Source organism: Lolium perenne, chromosome 5 (assembly GCF_019359855.2).
Source record: "Lolium perenne isolate Kyuss_39 chromosome 5, Kyuss_2.0, whole genome shotgun sequence".
Lineage (NCBI taxonomy): Eukaryota > Viridiplantae > Streptophyta > Magnoliopsida > Poales > Poaceae > Lolium > Lolium perenne.
The window spans coordinates 235,103,391-235,122,913 of record NC_067248.2 but is presented as its reverse complement, the minus strand read 5'-3'; the positions used below and the strand labels follow the sequence as shown (position 1 = coordinate 235,122,913).

Here is a 19,523-nt window from a genome sequence, read left to right as displayed (position 1 = left end):
TACACTGTTTATTGTCTGCAAAATAATCAAGATATCACATGTTTCTTGTACGGGGAGGCTGACATTAGGGACCCATGAGCCAGCAGCGTCGTCAACGTTTCAAAGGCGGCAGGGGTTCGAAAATAAAAATAAACCAAATATCAGTTGGTAAAAAAATCCAAGAAAAGAAAACATTTATCGTTACGAGAGGATGACATGCGGGACCGATGAGGCAGCAGATCCTCAACGTTTCCAAGGCGACAGGGGATCAAAGAAAAAAAGGAAATAGCCAGAAATTAATTAGGGGTTCAAAATAAATCCATCAAAGGAAAGTTTTATTGTTCATAGAGGATGACATGTGGGACCGACCTGCCAACAGCGTCCTCATCGTTTCAAAGGGGCCAGGAGATCAAAAGAAAAAGGCAAATAGCCAGAAATTAGGGGTAAAAATAACACCAACAAAGCAAACATTTATCGTTCGTAGAGGATGACATGCGGGACCCATGAGCCAAAGCCTTACTTAACGTTTCAAAGGCGGCATGAGATCGAAAGAAAAAAGGCAAGTGACAAAATATCAGAGCCCAAGATAATCCAAGAAAAGAAACTTTATTTACATAGAGGATGACATGCGGGTCCCATTTTGCGAGCGGTCCCAACGTTTCAAATGCGGCTTGAGATCAAAAGAAAAAGAAAGTAGCCGTAAATTAGGGGGTCAAATAAAATCCAAGAAAATAAAGTTGATGGACATAGAGGATGACATGCGGGTCCCATGAGCTAGCAAACTTACTCAACGTTTCCAAGGCGGCGGGGGATCAAAAGAAAAAGGAAATAGCCAAAAATCAGAGGGTGAAAAAAAACAAAGAAAATGAACTTTTATAGTACATAGAGGATGACATGCGGGTCCCATGAGCCAAAGAAAGTTCCTCAACGTTTCAAACGTGGCATGAGATCGAAAGAAAAAGGCAAGTGACCAAATATCAGGAGCCAAAAATAATTCAAGAAAAGAAACTTGATTGTACATAGAGGATGACATGCGGGTCCCAATTAGCAAAGCAATGTATCACCGTTTGAGAGGCTGCACGGGATCGAAAGAAAAAGGCAAGTGACCAAATATCGAGCCAAAAATAATCCAAGAAAAGAAATTTTATTGTACATAGAGGATGACATGCGGGTCCCATTTTGCAGCGGCGGTCTCAACGTTTCCAAGGCGGCACGTAACCAAAAGAAAAATGAAGTAGCCGTAAATCGTGGGGTGAAAAAATCCAAGAAGAAAGATTTCAATTGGGCCGCATCTGGACATCTGGGCCTTCGAACTATCCCGCTTGGCCTTTTGACTCGTACAATTTCAGCCCACTCCAAAACAGAAAGTTCCGAATTTTCTAAAAAACAGAAAGTCCTATGCTTCGCAAAGACAAAAAAACAAGGAGATTCAACATATAAGTTTGTTTATGTAAAAATAAAGATTTAATTATCCGTTTGAAATAGCTCGTAGCGCAATACATTGTTTATTCTCTCAAAATAATCAAGATATCATATGTTTCTTGTACGGGGAGGCTGACATCGGGGACCCATGAGCCAACAACTTCGTCAACGTTTTAAAGGCGGCAGGCTATCGAAAGACAAAATAAACCATAAATCTGTTGGTAAAAAATCCAAGAAAAGAAACATTTTCGTTCTGAGAGGATGACATGCGGGACCCATGAGGCAGAAGATCCTCGCCGTTTATTGTTCATAGAGGTTGACATGTGGGACCCGTGAGCCGAAGAACGTCCTCAACGTTTTAAAGGCTGCACGTGATCGAAAGAAAAATAAGCCAAAAATCGTTTGGTCAACAAAATCCAAGAAAATAAACATTTACCGTTCCGAGAGGATGACATGCGGGACCCATGAGGCAGCAGATCCTCAACGATTCCAAGGCGGCGGGGAAATATCCAGAAATTAATTAGGGGTTCAAAATAAATCCATCAAAGGAAACTTTTATTGTTCATAGAGGATGACATGTGGGACCGACCTGCCAACAAACGTCCTCATCGTTTCGTAGGGGGCAGGAGATCAAAAGAAAAAGGCAAATAGCCGTAAATTAGGGGTAAAAAATAACTCCAAGAAAGGAAACTTTTATTGTTCGTAGAGGATGACATGCGGGACCCATGAGCCAGCAGCTTACTCAACGTTTCAAAGGCGGCATGAGATCGAAAGAAAAAGGCAAGTGACAAAATATCAGGAGCCAAAGATAATCCAAGAAAAGAAACTTTATTGTACGTAGAGGATGACATGCGGGTCCCATTTAGCAAAGAGCGGTCTCAACGTTTCAAATGCGGCTTGAGATCAAAAGAAAAAGAAAGTTGATTGTACATAGAGGATGACATGCGGGTCCCATGAGTCAGCAGCTTACCCAACGTTTCCAAGGCGGCAGGGGATCAAAAGAAAAAGGAAATAGCCAAAAATTAGAGGATGAAAAAAATATAAAGAAAATAAACTTTTATAGCACATAGAGGATGACATGCGGGTCCCATGAGCCAGCAGGTTCCTCAACGTTTCAAACGTGGCATGAGATAGAAAGAAAAAGGCAAGTGACCAAATATGAGGAGCCAAAAATAATTCAAGAAAAGAAAGTTTTATAGTACATAGAGGATGACATGCAGGTCCCATTTAGCAGCAGCGGTATCACCATTTGAGAGGCGGCGGGCGATCAAAAGAAAAAGGAAATTTCCAAAAATCAGAGGGTGAAAAAAAACCAAGAAAATGAACTTTTATAGTACATAGAGGATGACATGCGGGTCCCATGAGCCTGCAGGTTCCTCAACGTTTCAAACGTGGCATGAGATCGAAAGAAAAAGGCAAGTGAAAAAATATCAGGAGCCAAAAATAATTCAAGAAAAGAAAGTTTTATAGTACATAGAGGATGACATGCGGGTTCCATTTAGCAGCAGCGGTATCACCGTTTGAGAGGCGGCAGGGGATCGAAAGAAAAAGGCAAGTGAAAAAATATGAGGAGCCAAAAATAATTCAAGAAAAGAAAGTTTTATAGTACATAGAGGATGACATGCGGGTCCCATTTAGCAACAATGTGTATCACCGTTTGAGAGGCGGCAGGGGATCGAAAGAAAAAGGTAAGTGACCAAATATGAGGTGCCAAAAATAATTCAAGAAAAGAAAGTTTTATAGTACATAGAGGATGACATGCGGGTCCCAGTTAGCAGCAGCGGTATCACCGTTTGAGAGGCGGCAGGGGATCGAAAGAAAAAGGCAAGTGACCAAATTTGAGGTGCCAAAAAAAACTCCAAGAAAAGAAAGTTGATTGCACATAGAGGATGACATGCGGGTCCCATTTAGCAGCAGCGGTCTCAACGTTTCCAAGGCGGCAAGGGATCAAAAGAAAAAGGAAGTAGCCAGAAATCAGGGGGTCAAAAAAAATCCAAGAATAGAAAGAATTTTGGTTCATAGAGGATGACATGCGGGACCCATGATCCTGCATCGTAAACGGCTCGATCGGAGAACGTTGAACGAGATGGCGCGATCGAGAAAAAAAACAATGCCAGAGAGGCTGCCATCTGGGCCCTACATCCCTCGGCGGTGCGGATTTGCGTTGACTCGGTCGGCGAACCCGAGATTTCGAGATGCACCACGTCCCGGGCCACCATACGCGACGTTTTGGCCGCTTTCGTCGGGCTAGGTGGCCTCAAAAACGAGAAAAAAAAAGTTTTGACATGCACCACGGAGGGACCAAAAATCGTCGGCCATGGTACACCAGCAACCACAGCGCGACTTCAACTTCGTCGGCCATGGCAACTTTTCTTGTAGTGATTATAAATAAGAGGTGTTTAATGCTCTAGCTACGATATTAGACCAGAAAGTCTAATACCAATGCAAGTTTTGATAAACATTTCTTCAAGAGATTGCTTTTATTCCAAAGAGCTATGTCCGTCAGCCTTCACCGGTTTACTAGAACTTCATGGAGCTCCTTTCCGGCCGCGTTCGCAGTTCCTTATCCCGGAACAGGGAGTGACAGTCACGCTTCTTTACACTCTGCAGAGGTGTGTTGCTTTACCCATAAGAGATCTTAACCTTGGTGCCAACCGGGCAGCTTTCCCGTCCACACTTCCTTCGGTGTGAGGCCCGGTATAAGGTCTAGCCAATCATGTTCCTCCGCTACCTCGAACACCCACCCTTTGTTGCATGCCCCGACCCTGGGTCCACGCCGGTCCCATTATTCCTGTAGATTTCAAGGTGGACCCCGACCACGACGTCAGTGCTGGGCTCTACCATACACTCCTACGCCGGTAGCTGCAACCCATCATAGACCGCAATACCGTGGGGACTTAGGACTCCCCAGCCTCACCGCTTGCTCCTTCGGGCGACAAGTGTACTACGGACTATGCCGTGGGGACTTAGGACTCCCCAGCCTCACCGCTTGCCCCCTTGGATTACAAGTGTACTACGGTAAAGCGCATCCGTTGATGAACGAGAGGTGGAAACACTTTTGACTATTCCGTCCCACTCCGGATCTTATGGTTAACACGGGTGTTACGGCACAAGAATCACTGGCGACATTTGTTGTTTAATCCTAGATGGATATAAACCCATGCAATGGAACCTCCACCATATCAACACAATCCATGGTTCCATTTCCCACCACATAGTCATATTCATAATTATGAAAGTAGTGGTTTTGATTTGTATGCAATAGTGATAACCATAATACTTTGCAAGTAATTTGATAGAAATACTCAAATGGCATGAGCAAGTGATGAACTCGCCTGAACACTGCAAAGTTTTGCAGTTGGATGGTGTGGACTGACCCTTGTCCTCTGTCTCTGAAAAATAGCATCATTGTCCGATAAGGGCAATGGTTAAAGAAGCAGTTATGCATGATTCCAGTTTTAGGGTTTGTTCCCCCCTTCCGATGTCGTTGTTATTTCATGTGAGAGGTTAATACTAAGAATAATTTAGGGATACTCTGTTTAGGGTAAAATACAACCTTGAAATATTGTCAAGGTGTTTTTAAAGTCCAATTGCATTAATGGACTTATTTTCATTATTGAAAATAATATGTGTGATTTAAATCATTATTTAAATCCTCAAATTAGGACTTATTCTTAATTGTCTTCAAAAATTCTCTTTGATATTTTATTTAAATAGAGAATTTTATGCTGATCCATTTTCATATTTTTAATTTATTTTTTAGAGCTTCTAAGCATTTCTTATTTAATTTCAAAGTTTCTGCATTTATATGAATTGTGAAATGACTAAAATACCCTTGGGCCCCACCTGTCAGGTGGCCCAACGGGTTAGGTCGAACCCGAGCCACCCTTTGGGCTCGGTCGGCCCATTCGTCCTTTCCTCTCTCCTCGCGCAGAAACCCTAACCTCTCTCTCTCTCTCTCTGGCGACCAAAATCGCCTCCGCCGTCGCCGATTTATCCCCGCCGCCTCAGGCCATCACCGGCGACGAGGTGCTGCGGATCTAGGTCGCCTTTCGACGGCGAACCAGATGGTCCGCGTCGATCTGTCGCTGGCGCCGTTGTTCGCTCGCCATCGACCCGCTAGTACGCCAGACCTTCGGCGTCTGCCGCCGCCGTGCGTTGGAGAGGCCGTGGCCCTTCATCCAGGCGCCTCCCCTGCGCGTGGTGTAGCGCTAGGGTGCGGTGGTGGTCGCCAGGCTTGGCTTGGCCAGGCCTGGTGCCGCCGTGCTCCGGCGCGCGCCGCCATGGCCGCCATGACCGTGTCGGCCATCTCATCCCTGGTGAGTTCTTCTCCTACCTTTCTACTTCTTCTTCTCCACCTCTTCTTCGTCTAGCTTGGTCACTGGACTGCTTGTCCTCGTAGAGGTACTGGCCGTGCTAGCTGCTGTGCTGTTTGTGCTGCTGCTGTGCTACTTGTGCTGTGGCTGTGCTGCTTGGGCTACTGCCATGAATCCTTGCTACGGTGCTGCCCTATTCTGCCTATTAGCTATGCTTAATTCTTGCTATCTTGGTTGTGCACATTTCTGTGCATGTTCCAGAGCCACATGCTTGTTTAATCTTGCATTCCTGGTTTGAATCCTTCCCTGTGCCTCTGTTCTAGTTACTATTCTTGCTAGACACTCATGTGTATTCAATTTGGCTGCCCTGGCTTGTTTACCATGTGTATTCCTTGCTATTTGCAAGTACCAGGCAATGGTATGCTGTCCCTTGTGCTCAATTTCATGTGTATGCTCAATTGAGCATTACTTTTGATTTAACTGCTTGGTTCAGTGATGAGCACTAAGTGTTGTACTTATGTATCTTGATCCAGTGGTTCATCCTGCCTTGGATGTGCTTCTGAATACAATCATTTGATTATCCATTTGGTTATCTGTGGAACAATTGTTGATTATCTGTGGCCAATTAAATAGCTGGTCCATACTCTGTTGCTTAGTGATGCTCTAGCATGCCCTAGCATGCTATGGCAAGCTCTGATGATCATGTGATCATCAATAGCTGATAATTGGTTTGCTTACCTGTGCCTGTGCATTGTTGTTACCTATTTATGTGTATGTATGTGGCACAGATCAGTGCTGGTGCTTGCTCAAGCATCAGCTGATACTTGCAGTGATCCTCTGGATCATTAGCAAATGTTTATTCCAAAGTTTGCTTGTTAATATCAATTATCTGTGTTGCTTTAATTGATGGAGTGGATAATTGATGTGAACTGTGATACAGTGATGATCATCACAATTGATTGGCTTAGGCTAGATGGATGCCCACAGTGGTTGGGAACCCTAACCCTTCTTTGAACCCAATCAGGGTGATGATATTTGTATTTGGCTTGTTGGTTTGGCTGTTCTAGGGTTTGAGGTGACCCTGGCAGTAGTCATATGCTGCCCTAGGGTAGCTCCCCTATTTGTTGGCTTTCTGTGATGGATATATGCTCACTGGCTAGTCACTTGGTGAATTTCCAGTAGCTTTAATGTTGATAACTAAGATAGGCACATGTTGCCTATCAATCTGATGGTTTAGCTAGGCTAATAGGTGCTTTGTGAATCTGAATGGCTACAAGGAGTAAATCCATGCTGGATTTCTCTGGTTTTGACACTGTGTTGTCACAACCAGTGTTCCCTGGTTTGTTTTCTTTCTAGCCTTGATTGTACTTGCTGGCACCAATTGGTTTAGTAACCAAATGATGATACACCCAGGGTTTTCCTACCCTTCTGTGCTCCTGTGATGCAAGCATGCTTAAGTATGAGCAAGGTATGATCTTGCTCAGGCTCTTGTGTGGTATACCTCACTCCAGCTCCTAGAATGTGTTGTTGGTGTAGAGGATTGCTTCGGTGATGCTTGGTTTGCTTGCCCTGCTCCTCCTTGCAAGCTTGTGGTGCTTTACTCCATCTGGTGCTTGCTCACGGGATGACTCTTGGTGAAGCTGTCCCTGGATGGTTTCTGGTGGCTTGTTGTTCTTCCTGTTCTAAGTGTTCTTGCTGTTCTTGGTGAACTTACCCAGAAGCTTGTGTCGATGGAATGGTTAGGATTTGGATGGAAAAAGGTTTTATATCATCCTCTCTTTGCTCTCCTGGTCGACAGCTGAGCCTGGCACCATTTTGGTGACTCCCCTGGCTTGTGTGTGCTGTTATGCATGCACATAGCCTGGTGAGCTGCCTGTGTGGTTCCCTGTTGGGACTTGGTCCATTTGGTGGATCAGCTCGGCTGATCTTGATAATATCCTCTCTAGTTCATTATTTCTTTGCTAACCTGCCAAGTGGCTTTGCCACTTGGCTTAATACTTGATTGTTTGTGTATGTGTGCAGGTACCAAGTGCTGATCAGGATGAATTCAAGATCATAGAATTCATGAAAATCACATTGTAGTTTAGTTTATTTAGATAACTTGTAATTTTCCTTTTTCTTTTTCTATTTATTCAATTCTTGTAATGTGTTGTAATTCCATAATTCAAATCTGAATATTGTAAAGACAATGTATTATGTGTGTGATGATCAATAAAGCTCAAGTTTTTCTCAATGAGCTTAATTTAATTGTTGTATTACTCATATTTTTGCTTAATGTTAATTGTTTGTGAAATTATCTTTACTTGGAATTATGTGATGATTATTTAATGTTTGAATTTGAAATTCAAATTCAAATTTGGTTTGCATTCAAACATATCACTTAACTTGTAATTCAATCATACAACTTAAGATTCCAATGCAATTATCACTTCTCTCTTCCCAAAACCCTAATTTAGTTAAGTAGGAACAAGTTCATCGCACTCTCGAAACCCTAACCCTGTAAGGTGTCGAGAGAGAAACCTGTCCCCCTTCGATGCAGTTTTGTTTTAAAAGCGCGAAATTTCCCCGTAATTTACAATGCAATGCACATCCCTTTCTAAAATCTACTCCTCGATCGTCTCTAAACCTGGGATATTACAACAGGTGTACTAATCCAACGCCTCGGCCACCAATTCAATGCCACAGCCCCAGGGGAGAAAGAAAATGCTGGCCGGCTGAGGAGCCCGCCGGCAAAGCAGACAGCAGGCAGCAATTGCTCGCCGGCGTACAGATCATAGAACAGTACCAACAGCAAACAAGCAGTGGACTACCAGGATAGCAGAAAAACTTACTCCCAGTCCTATGTAGTGATCTCAGTACAGGACCAAGCGATTAGAGAAGCGAATAATAATGATCCAGCCAATGTGTATAATTAAGATGCTACTGTCACGTTTCAGCAGCAAGGCAAAGTGATTTCAGTACATTCTCGCGTGAAAGTTGAAACAAAGTCATGGACAAGATCTTTCTACTACCAAGCCTAGGACAAAGGATCTACATCTGCTGTGGGTGCTCCCTCTCTCACTATCTTCACAAGTTGCAAGCACCTGAACGAACTGAACTAGGGACATCTGCTTCTCGACCTGAGCTACGACGAGGTTAGTTGTGCTGCTGGATTCCGCGCCTCACTGGACCGGGCCTTCTGGCGCTTCACGAACTGGAGTATCGGCTCCTTCGCCTGCGTTATTATTTCACAGAAACCAATGGTCAATATTAATGCAAGACTGCAAGAGCACTAAGATGCTAAACGAATGATGCAAACTATAGGGTGGGTGACCAACATGTTGTTGAATGTAGATGTGCTAGGCAGCCCATATAGTCTATAATTTCTAAAATCTCAAGGCCCACCACGTTGGCAGCTTGGGACAGTCTTAGGGGACAAAGTTTAGTCCTACATTGCTAGTTGGGAGAGAGTTGCAGTGGTATATAAGGGTTGCTGTTCTACTCCTTCCAAGTGAGTGAGAATAGAAGGAGCCCTCGCGCACTCCTCCTCTTCCGCCCGCCCCGGCTCGGCACGTCGCGTTTTGTGACTCGAGTTCGAGTTCGAGACACACTCAAGGAAGCCTAAATTTTTGCTTGGTGCACCAACTGAGTTGGGTACGTGTCGACCAGCATGTGCATGTTCGCCGCGTGTCCCTGGCTTCCTACGCGTGTCAACGCGGTCAGGGCGGCTCTCCTCCCAGGCTATACAAGGAGACCGATCAGATCTGGAAAATAGTGCTCTTAGATCTCTCTCACGAAGTTCCTTTTGTTGTGCTACTCTCTAGTCTTCCCCATCCCCGCGACTGCGTACACAGCCGTCCGGGAGAGCAGGCCTCCGAAACCCCGTCCGTTGAGATCCTGCACCGGGAGACGGACGATAAGGTTTTTAGGGAGCGTCTCGGCGCGACTGCTCGCTGCTGTTCGTGCTCTTCTTCGTCGGTTCGGCTGCTTCATCGACAGATCCGACCACACCATGGGCGACATCAACAACTCCCATGGTGGTGGTGGTGCTGCTGCTAGTGCGACCTTCCCGGTCGCGATGTACGTGCTTTTCCTCTCCTACCTTGCACTGCTACTTGTTCCATGTTCAGATCTGATGCATGTGCTTAGTCTGATTTATGTGGTTAAGTATGCTTGTGCATCTATAATGTTGCTTTCGGTAATTAAACTCACACGGAAATTGCCTATTAAATCCAACACATGTCAAATGCACTAGATCTATGGATCAAGTCAAATAGTTGTAGCTCGGTGGAGGAATTCAAAGGGCCAGCGGCCAATCTTTATTGAGGGAAGACAGAAGCCTGGTGGAGGAATTAACATGAAACTCTTACCATGCTGGCCTTCCTGGTTCGCTTGCCGTGCACCCCGCTCTCCAGTGACGTAGCTGGCTGCGACAAGGCATATCGCAGATTCATCAAGTTCAAGCTCAAATTCTTAATGGTGCGAGATTGTATTATTATTTTTTTGCGGAGGAAAGAAATTTCATTAACTTTGAGCCAAATTACAATCAACAACAACTGCTGCAGCAACTTCCTGAGGGAAGTCCCTCATCCAGAATTCAGTTCTAGCATTAACTCGGCTAAGCTTAGCTAGCTCGTGGCTCACTACATTAATCCCACGACTAATCTTAGCTATACTAACATCTCTTTCCTGTAATAATTCACGGATAACACTGATTTTAAAAGCATAAACTGACATATTTGGAGAGGATCCCTTGATCAACTCGGCAGCGTTAGCACTTAGCAGTCTGTTTCAATCGTGAAGTTCAGGCTTGTCCAATGCAACGCTAGACGAAGCCCTTCCTCGATTGCCGTCAGCTCAGCTTCTGTAGCATCTCGACAATAGGTAATGGATCGGCACGCTGCAAAAAATAACATGTCCCTGGTGATCTCGCAGCACCATACATGTACCTGCACCATCTTGGGTAAAAGCGTCATCCACATTAAGCTTGACCTCACCTGGTTTTGGTGGCATCCATGTTGGCTTTACTCCCCTGCATATTGGTGGCTGTCTCCTTCATTCTTTTAAAGCCTTTGGTTGAGTCAAGCACCATCTTCCCTTTTGCCACATCTGCATTTGGGTGCGAGATTGTTGACTACTTGGGGATCAGGTTTTTAGTCATACCTGGTCGGAGTCCTGCTGGGGTCCTTCTGCATGGACACATTCTGCTCTGTCTCCGGTAGCTCACGAGTGCGTGTAAGATCAGATCCAATGGAGTGGAAGCAGCCGTTTGTCGAGCCATTTTTCATTTCTTGGTCTGTCGAAAGACAGGGGTGGGCAATGTCACGGTGTTTGCTGCAGCTGAGACTACTGACAAATCTATTGTACAGGGGGGCATGAAGAGTGGTTACTTGCCAGTACTCCCTCCGTTACGTAATGTAAGATGTTTGGGGGGGGATTTCCGACCAGGTGAAAACGAGTGAATTTACGTCTCTGCCCTTATAGAAATCAGAATCTCGCGTCGTCCTCTTCGGTCGCGTTCCGCCCCCGGCGACCAGCAGCACCTCCACGGATCCCCGCCCCCAGCAGGTCCAGCAGCGCCCCTCCCCCGCCCCCAGGCGCGCCTCCGCTCCAGAATCCCCAGCAGCTCCTCCGCTCCTGGAATCTTCTCCTCCCCCAGATAGCACCTCGCCCTGATCTTCTTCGGCCAAGTAAGCAGTTGGCCGTGATCTACTCTGGCCAAGCCAGCACGTCGCGATCTACTCCGGTCAAGAACCTAGCCGGCACCTCTCCATGATCTCTTCTGGCCAAGCACCTCCCCATGATCTGCAGCCAAGCACCTGCGCATCTCCCCCAGCTAGCCAACCGCCTGGCTGTGATCTTCTCTTCTCCTCCGGTCCTGCATGTCCGCATCGCTTCTGCATCTGCAATAGTAGTTCAAGTCTCAGTGGCTACCATGCATCAGAGATGGGGGATCATGTTCTTGTGCTAGTTTCAGTGGCTACCATGCATCATCCGTTAGTTGAGTTGCCAATATTATTTGCAGCAACTGAATTGGTGCAATACATTGCTCCCTAAGCAATTGAATTGGTGCAAGGTTAGCAATGAATTGCCAATATTATTTACAGGTCAATAAAATCAAGCATGGTCTCAAAGAAAAAAATACTGCCAAGCACCACTATAAAGGTTCATCTTGTGTTCCCCAAAAGAAATGTTCAATTCAGTTTTATTGTTATGCTGATCTGGTGATAATACTTGTGAAAGGTTAAGGTGCATCAACCAACATGTTGTCCCTGTTTCAAAATAGCCTCTTCTGCCAACTCTAAGTTAAGCTCCAATACTTCCTACTCCTGCTTGCTTATTGGCTCCACGGAAACAAATTTGGCTTTTGGCAACACAGAAACAGCACTTAGCGATGCTTTTGTATTGTCAGGTAACAAAATACACGCAGCAAACTGCTGAGAAACCTGAAATAAGAATGTGCGTGAACATGGATAGCAGTGCAGATGGGGATGGATACATACACATGGTTTATTACCCATGGATGAAGCTGAAAGTGATCCAGACTTTGTCCTAGGTTAAAGCCTAAAATATTTTTCGACTCCTATTATCAGGTAGAATAGAAATGCAGTTTAGTTCTAGGTTGTACATGTGGGTTTCGACTACTGTATAGAAGAAACATTCTGCGACAGTTAAGCTCACAAGCACTGCACCATTAGAGCTGTTCAGCTAAACACGTTGGGAGAAGGAAGCAGCGGTCAACATTGTAGCACTGCTAATTTGGGGAGTAAATTTCATGATCAGTGCCAGAATTGAATTAGCAATTTGCTGTAACCAGGGACTAAATGAGAACTTGGTCCACGCCTAGCAGCTCCAGGCCCATCCACAGGCGTCGACCAGCTAGCCGGAGTCCATCTGCGCATGCATGCTCGCCGGAATCCATCCGTGGGCGTTGCCCGGCAGGATTCTCACTCGTCGCCGGCAGCTGCACCTCTTGGAAGCCAGCCGCCGCCCCCCAGCAACATTGTAACAGCGAGAATATTTTAGTTTCAGCATGCCAGCAGAGCTTTGAAGAAAATTAAGGAGTTTAAAGCATGAGATATGTAAATATGAGTACTTCTTTTATCAAACACAAAAGGCATGTATCCTTGAATTATGCTGCAGATAGTACATCACTTGTTTTATTCAATGAAATGACAACATTAATTCCACCTCATCATGAAATAAGTTGGAGCAATGAAATCTGAAGTCTAAACAGTAAATACTGCAAGTGCAAGATGGCTTTGCTTTAGATGAAATCCTAAAGCTGCAGCTCAATTTTGACATCCCCACTGCCCTTCATAGGCCTCAGCTTCTTCTTAAGCTCCTCGATTAGATATTGCACCGTCTTATCGATGCTCTTCTTGATAACACTAGGTTTGCCCCTGAGGTAACATACAACATCCCCAGTTTGTCAACCTTGCATTTGACAGAAAAAAGACGTGCACAGTAAAGAATATTTAAACATATACTTGGTGAACATCTATAAGTAACTAGAGCGAAAACAGGACAATTATTTAAACATAGAGTATTTGTCAGTTTGAATGGTGATGATATTTAAACATCATACTGAAGAGAGCAGAAGCTAATTCAAGCATTGAGCAAACATGATAATCCGTGAGTACTGATCATAGGGTATGTCTAAATGAAGAATTCAGACTTTCATAAACTGAAATCATTTTCAACTAAAGCCAAGAGAATCAGACTATTGTCAGGCAAACGACTAGTGAACAAACTGAAATCATTTTCAACTAAATTCAACAGTAAACTCGAGTAGAAAGCATTATACTCCCTCCGTCCCGAAAAACATGTCGGACGGGCATTTTCCCAAAAACACCCCTGAGTAATCTGCGACCAAACCCTCGGTCCTATCTCACTTCCGACCGCCGCTCTCGTCCTCGCCCTCTCGCTCTCGTCGATTCCGACCGCCGCCGCCGACGCCGCAGGCCGCCGGCCGCCTAGCTCCACCCCCTCCCTCTTCCTCTAACGCGCCAAGCCGCCGCCTTTCTTCTACCGCGACGCATCCCTCCCCCTCGCGCGCGTCCTCGCTGCATCCCTCTTCTCCTCGCCGCCAAGCTTTGATTTTTCCCCCACGGTGGCGGAGGGATTTGCAGCAGCGCTGCTTGAATCGAATCGGATGCTGGCGACGGGGATCTGCTGCTGCGCTGGGGAGCGCATGCTCGCGCCGGGTAGCGGGATGGAGTGGGCTGATGGAGTGGGCTGCTGACGGCTGATGGAGTAGGCTGCTGGCGCCGGAGAGCGGCTCCTGTTCGTCGTCTCCGTCACCTACGAGCAGCAGCTCGAACAGGTATGCTACCCCTGCTCCTCATCTCCTCCTTCCCCTACTCCATGTAGCTGTGTAATGGAGTACTCCTCACTGCTTCTCTTACTGCTCACTGTAATGGAGTACGGGAATCTTAGTTCAGCTGTGCTCTGTAGTCATCTGGGTGGATGGATGGAGAGGAAGGAATGAAGGAGATGATGGTCTGCTAGCTGGTTTGTGTGTATAAAAGGGAAAGCCTGTGGCCATTCGAACCATACAATGATCAGGGACTGAGAGTGATAATCGAAAGAGAGGTCGAGTAGTAGTGGTGGCGGTTAGAGCTCGGTGAGATTCATTCTTTGAGTCTTCAGTAGTCTGTTCAATCATTTCTTTTGGCATTCATTTTGATACCCAGTCTTCAGTAGGTCAGTGCACATTCCTGTAACAGAGCAAGATTAGGGGAATGACATCGTTTTGTTTTGAGAACAAGAATACACAAGACAGTGCGAATTAGGGGAATCGAGCATACTAGCTTACCGTGTACCAAAGGTTTTGAGAAGATGTCCTTTTGGTGTATCAAGTTATACTTCCACACACCCACTGCATTACAAGGTAGTCTCTTCCTACCGCGGAGACGGTTAAGTACACCATCAATTTGTCCTAATACATAGCTGTTGGAGAGAACTATTTCCTTATCAATTTTGAGGCTCATCTTGTTGTTATATTTGTACTTCCTGTCCAACTCTTGCCACCTGGATATGATGAAACAACCTGAAGAGGAAAACAACTCAGCATTTCTTTTCTATTTGCAGAAATTCAAAGAGGATAACTCATGGAGAAAGAGAAATACTCCAGCAGATTCAACTAGCACACTGGTATGGCGCAAAACTATTCTTAAAGTTACTGTTAAAGTTAAGTTCTGAAGTGATGTTCATGGCGCAAAATCATTTTGGTTACTATTCACATTCTTTTTTAGTTTCTCGGACTCGATTTGAGTTCATCTAAAATATGCAAGAACCTGATATGCAATTTTGAGTTCATCTAAAATATGCAAGATTTTGGCAACAGTATACTGCTCTAGTAAAGAAAGCACCAGCTTCAGTGGTGCACATTCCTGTAACTGCATAAGTGTTCATAATAGCAACTGGTGCTCTATGCAACTCTGCAGGAAATGAAAGATCCCTCTGTTCCATTTGAATGTATTCCAGTCTTGTCATTTTTCAGATATGGAAGAACTGGAGTACAGTACATGAATGTTGAAGTCATTTTTCAGTTTGTTCCATTTATTTTTAAGTTGGGGCTGATTGTACTCCAGTCTGGTAATCGTTCTGAATTCATTAGCAACCTTCATATGCTAATGAGTGTTTGGTCTATTACCCCTCCGCACCTTACAGTACCATTTCATTTCAGTTAACAATACTCACTGATTTCATTTCAGGAGTACTGTACAAAACTGCACACAGTTTCAGATAAACAGTACCAATATGCACAGGTTTCAGTGATTCAGCTCACCTTGAGCTCCTGGAGGAGGACGTCGGGGCAGAAGGGGTTGGTTCTGTAGGATACCGGCTGCAGAAGGTCGAGGAGAATGCCAGGATGGGGGAATCTGGCTGTGCTTGAGGGCGAGTGCGAGGTCGAGGGTGTGCACAAGTTTCAGTTAAACAGTACCAAGATGCACAGGTTGAGCTCACCTTGAGCTCCTAGAGGAGGACGTCGGGGCAGAAGAGGTTGGTTCTGTAGGACACCGGCTGCACAAGGTCGATGACCAGCAGTGATGCTTGGCGTTGCGGTTTCGCCGGCAAGAGGAGCAGGTCGAGGAGTACCAGCGGCCCTGCAGCAACCCAGCAGGGGAGGACCTGTGCTATGCTCGACGAGGAAGAGGGCTCAATGTCGGGGCCGGGCGCAGCTGGCGGTACGGCGAGGCCGGGAATCTAGCCGGGACGGTGACGCCGGCCTAGCGCAGCTTCCTCAGGTCGCGCGGCGAGGCCTCTGGCGCGGCGGCGAGGCAGGGCCCAAACGGAGCTGCGGAGGCGGAAGGCGATGGAGCTGCGGAGGCGGACGAGAACGAATACGAGAGCAGCACCGGCGCCGTAGGAGAGTGCGCGTCTAGCCGGATGGCCGGCCGCCAGGTCGACCCGCCCTGTCGAGTCTGGCCGAGCTCGTGCGCATCCGCGATGGAAGAGCGTACGTCCTCGAGATCGTGTGCGTCCTGGAAGAGGGAGTGCGGGAACTCGCGCGCTTCCAGGAAGATGGAGTGCGGCCGGCGTCCGCGCTCGGCCGGCGTCCGCGCGACGGAAGCAGGCCGTCGACGAAGACGACGATCGACGGAGAAGATTGCAAATTTGAAAATCAATTTCAAGCCCAGATTTGACACAATAAAAATTTAGTAGGGGGTTTTCTGTAAAAGTGCAAATGAACGCGGGTGGGGGAGGCACTACGACAAGTTTTTTGTGACGGAGGGAGTACTCCAAAAGCATTATTCACCTTAGTTGCAGTGTGAACTACCAGAAATATATGGAGTATAGTTAAGCTGCCTAGCCTAGAGACAGTACTAACAAATTAAGAAGCATAAGCACTCCAGCACAAGTACTCCAGCACAAACACAAGCAGAAGCACTCCAGCACAAAGGAATTCAAAACAAGCACAAGTACTCCAATAGTTTATGCTACAGAGAGAGAAGAGAGGACGTACCGAGAGGATGACGACACAGTCTTGAAGCTGCTCCGTGCAAAGACGCTGTCATCTTCTCGTTGATCCTGCACCGCCTCTCTATGCAACAGGTCCAATAATAACACGTCTTTGCAGCTGCAAATACAGACAACAGAAAAACAATTACGGCAGGCAACTGAAAAGTCGGTTACTGTAACTCCTTACTGGTCCAAAACATGAGCCTGGAGCTGCCAAAAGAACAGCCCGTTGTGGAATTCAGCATAAATAGCTAATGCATTCCTAATTGGCATTTGGGCAGAAACTCGGAATGTCTAAGTATAAAGAAAATTAGAGTAAGTAGGCATAGGACATTTCTGCAGACATATAGTCAATGAATGGAGTACACTCTATGCAAGCCTAAAATTTCTAACAGAAATCATGGAAGAAAAAGGTTGATTAACCAGTCAGCCATACTCCTGTCCTAGCTATGGGACTGAACCCAATTTCTATGTAACCAATGTTTCAGTAACATACAGGAACGAAATCCTTTTTAAGGTCCTTCTAATCCACTCCAATTCCTTGCAAACTCAGGTTACATCTAAGTGATGTTGTTCATTCAAGATTGATCAAGAAAAATGATAATACCATCTAAGTACGGTGGAGGAACTATAGGTAGCGCTCGTTGTGTGTGTATACCTGAAAGCGGAGAAGTACGGCCTGCGCATGGATGGAAGGCTGCGGTGGCATCTCCTCTCTGTCAAGACCGACAATGGGAGGGAGGCCGTGAGGCGGGCCATGCAGGAGAAGGCCACCACGGCGGCGCCCTCCTCGTTCTCACCCGCCTCCACGGACGACCAAGATAGCTCGCCGACCGCCTCCGTGCCCAGGCCGTCGCTGCACACCTGCCCGCCTCCATGCCCGTCGGTAGGCAGCAGCAGCTCGGGAGGAAGTGGCAGCTCCTTCGTGCCTTGGTAGTACCTGCCGGTCACAACCTCCACAAATCAAGACACGACGCAGAAGATCCGGCCGCCGGAGGAGGAAAATATCCCATTTTGATCTCAACTAGTAGTAATATTTAGAACAAGGAATACCACAGTTTTTTCGGTGGTTTCCTAACATGCCAAGACTACATAATTTTCTGAAGGCAGATACATAGATACAAAATTGCACAGCATACAGCATAGCAGAAGAAAATAACTGATTCAAGACTACAAAAAAACTCTAATATGCAGCACTTAAACAACAGAAGATCTTGCCCCTAGAAAGAGGGACTAGTATAATCTAACTCAACCTCAGATGACAGAAGTTCGTGCTGCTGTTCCAAGCTAATTTCGGGATATGCAAGTTAGTAAATACTACTAACATATTATTCATGTTCCAGGTAGACAAAACATTTTGAAAGGTGCGTGAAGTTATGATCAACAATCGGCCGCCACCAGAACTTCAGAAATTATACCGGAAATGACACTGAACTAAATCCACACGTACAGAGAGAATTCTGGGTAGTGATAAGTTGTAGACGCTTCTATCAGGACGCTTCAAATTGGATGTAAATTGCCGCAAAAAAACTACAAGCGCGTAACAACATTTGCAGCCGACCAAATCTAAACGCGAGAATTACTTCGGCCATAGCGAGCACACCAAATCGATACGGGATTACCGAACAGCTAGCGCATCTACGATTTGCCGAACGAACAATCAGTGGAGTAGAAAAACAAAAGCGTCGGGATCAGCTCAACCGTTCCCCCAATTTTCGGAATCGCAGAGACCAAACCAGAAAGAAGGATTTCCCTGCTAGTTCCCTGCGAAATCGAGAGAACCGACGAGGGAAGCCTCCCAAAAGCAGATTCGACGGTCCAAACCAAATCAGCGAGCGAAATTGAGCAAGCAAGTAGTAGCATGAAGGAAAAAAAAACTGTCAACAGATGATACACCGGTACTAGCGCAACAGCCCGTTCGAGTAGAGACCCAAATGCATGCTTCGCGGAGAAAGCTAGGAACCAAATCCATTCTAGCAGTCGCGGAATCTACCGAAAGCGTCGACTCGACTAGCAGAAACAGAAACCCCACAAAAACCCCCGCCGCGCGCTAATCATCCTTACCAGCCACAAACACGCGCGAAATCGGTGGAATCTCCGGTAGCAGCACTCAAAATCCACCCCCGAAAAACTCGAAAAAATAACCCAAACGAAACGACCCCGATAACGGAGCGGTACCGACGCTCGAATCCGCCCAAATCGAACCAGCCCCACGCAGTCGGTACGCGCAACCGAGCAAACCAAATCCTAGGGCATTCGCTTCTCGGAAAACGCGAGGGGAAATCTCGACCAGCCGGCGGAATCGAGTCGAATCGCGCGGAATCTGACCGGGGACGGGGGGCGCGAGGGAGGGAAACTTACTAGAAGCAGCGAGTCCTGCTCCGTGATCTCCGCCTCCTTCGTCTTCTGAGCCATCACCTGCATCCACGGGAACAGCGGCGCGCTCCGGTTGGTTAGCACGGGGTGGGCGGCGGCGGCGGGGAGGAAGCGGGGGAGGAGGGCTCGCCATTTTGCCGCTACGGTGGCGGCGTGCGCTGCGTGTGCGCGTGAGGTGAGAGAGAGAAAGGGGAGCGGGGTGGTGACTGGTGAGTGGTGACGTGAGGGGTTTGTGACTGGGAGAGGGGGTACGTGTAGAGGAGGACGGGGCAGTGGCCCGAGGACCGAGCCGTGGAAAGGAAGAACCGAAGAGGGGTTTGCTCTTTTCTTTTCTTTTCTTGATTGATTGATGATTGGCAGCTAGTTCCTCTCTTTTTTCCAGAGTATTTGAGTTACGGTGTCATTTGAATTTCGATGGCAAAAACGTTGACACGACGAAAAGAAGCTTTGCCAGACTCGTTAAGAACTAGCGTGCTAGTCTTA

The 19,523-nt window shown here is 46.5% G+C and overlaps 1 protein-coding gene and 1 long non-coding RNA gene across 3 annotated transcripts; one reads left to right on the top strand and one right to left on the bottom strand.

The window, feature by feature from the left end:
- Positions 1–12,770: 12,770 nt before the first annotated feature.
- Positions 12,771–19,281, bottom strand: LOC127302300 (uncharacterized). The gene is made up of 4 exons (XM_051332715.2): positions 19,026–19,281; positions 17,323–17,618; positions 16,669–16,782; positions 12,771–13,099 (listed from the first exon to the last, which is right to left on the bottom strand). Exons 1-4 carry the CDS (start codon positions 19,086–19,088, stop codon positions 12,976–12,978), a joined length of 597 nt encoding a protein of 198 aa, XP_051188675.1. The 5' UTR covers positions 19,089–19,281; the 3' UTR covers positions 12,771–12,975.
- Positions 13,355–16,444, top strand: LOC127302301 (uncharacterized). 2 transcript variants are annotated; one of them, XR_011745681.1, is made up of 4 exons: positions 13,355–14,589; positions 14,790–14,852; positions 15,202–15,296; positions 15,416–16,444. It is a non-coding gene; the product is annotated as an uncharacterized lncRNA (long non-coding RNA). The 2 variants fall into 2 exon arrangements; XR_007852807.1 differs by lacking the exon at positions 15,202–15,296.
- Positions 19,282–19,523: the final 242 nt, after the last annotated feature.

Bases quoted from the DNA above. Each gene is read 5' to 3' on its own strand.
- LOC127302300 (XM_051332715.2), bottom strand. From the start codon at position 19,088: ATGCAGGTGATGGCTCAGAAGACGAAGGAGGCGGAGATCACGGAGCAG. The intron at 16,783-17,322 runs GTATACACACAC...CTGTATTTGCAG, and splicing joins CCGTACTTCTCCGCTTTCAG to CTGCAAAGACGTGTTATTAT. The intron at 13,100-16,668 runs GTACGTCCTCTC...ATGTTACCTCAG, and splicing joins ACTGTGTCGTCATCCTCTCG to GGGCAAACCTAGTGTTATCA.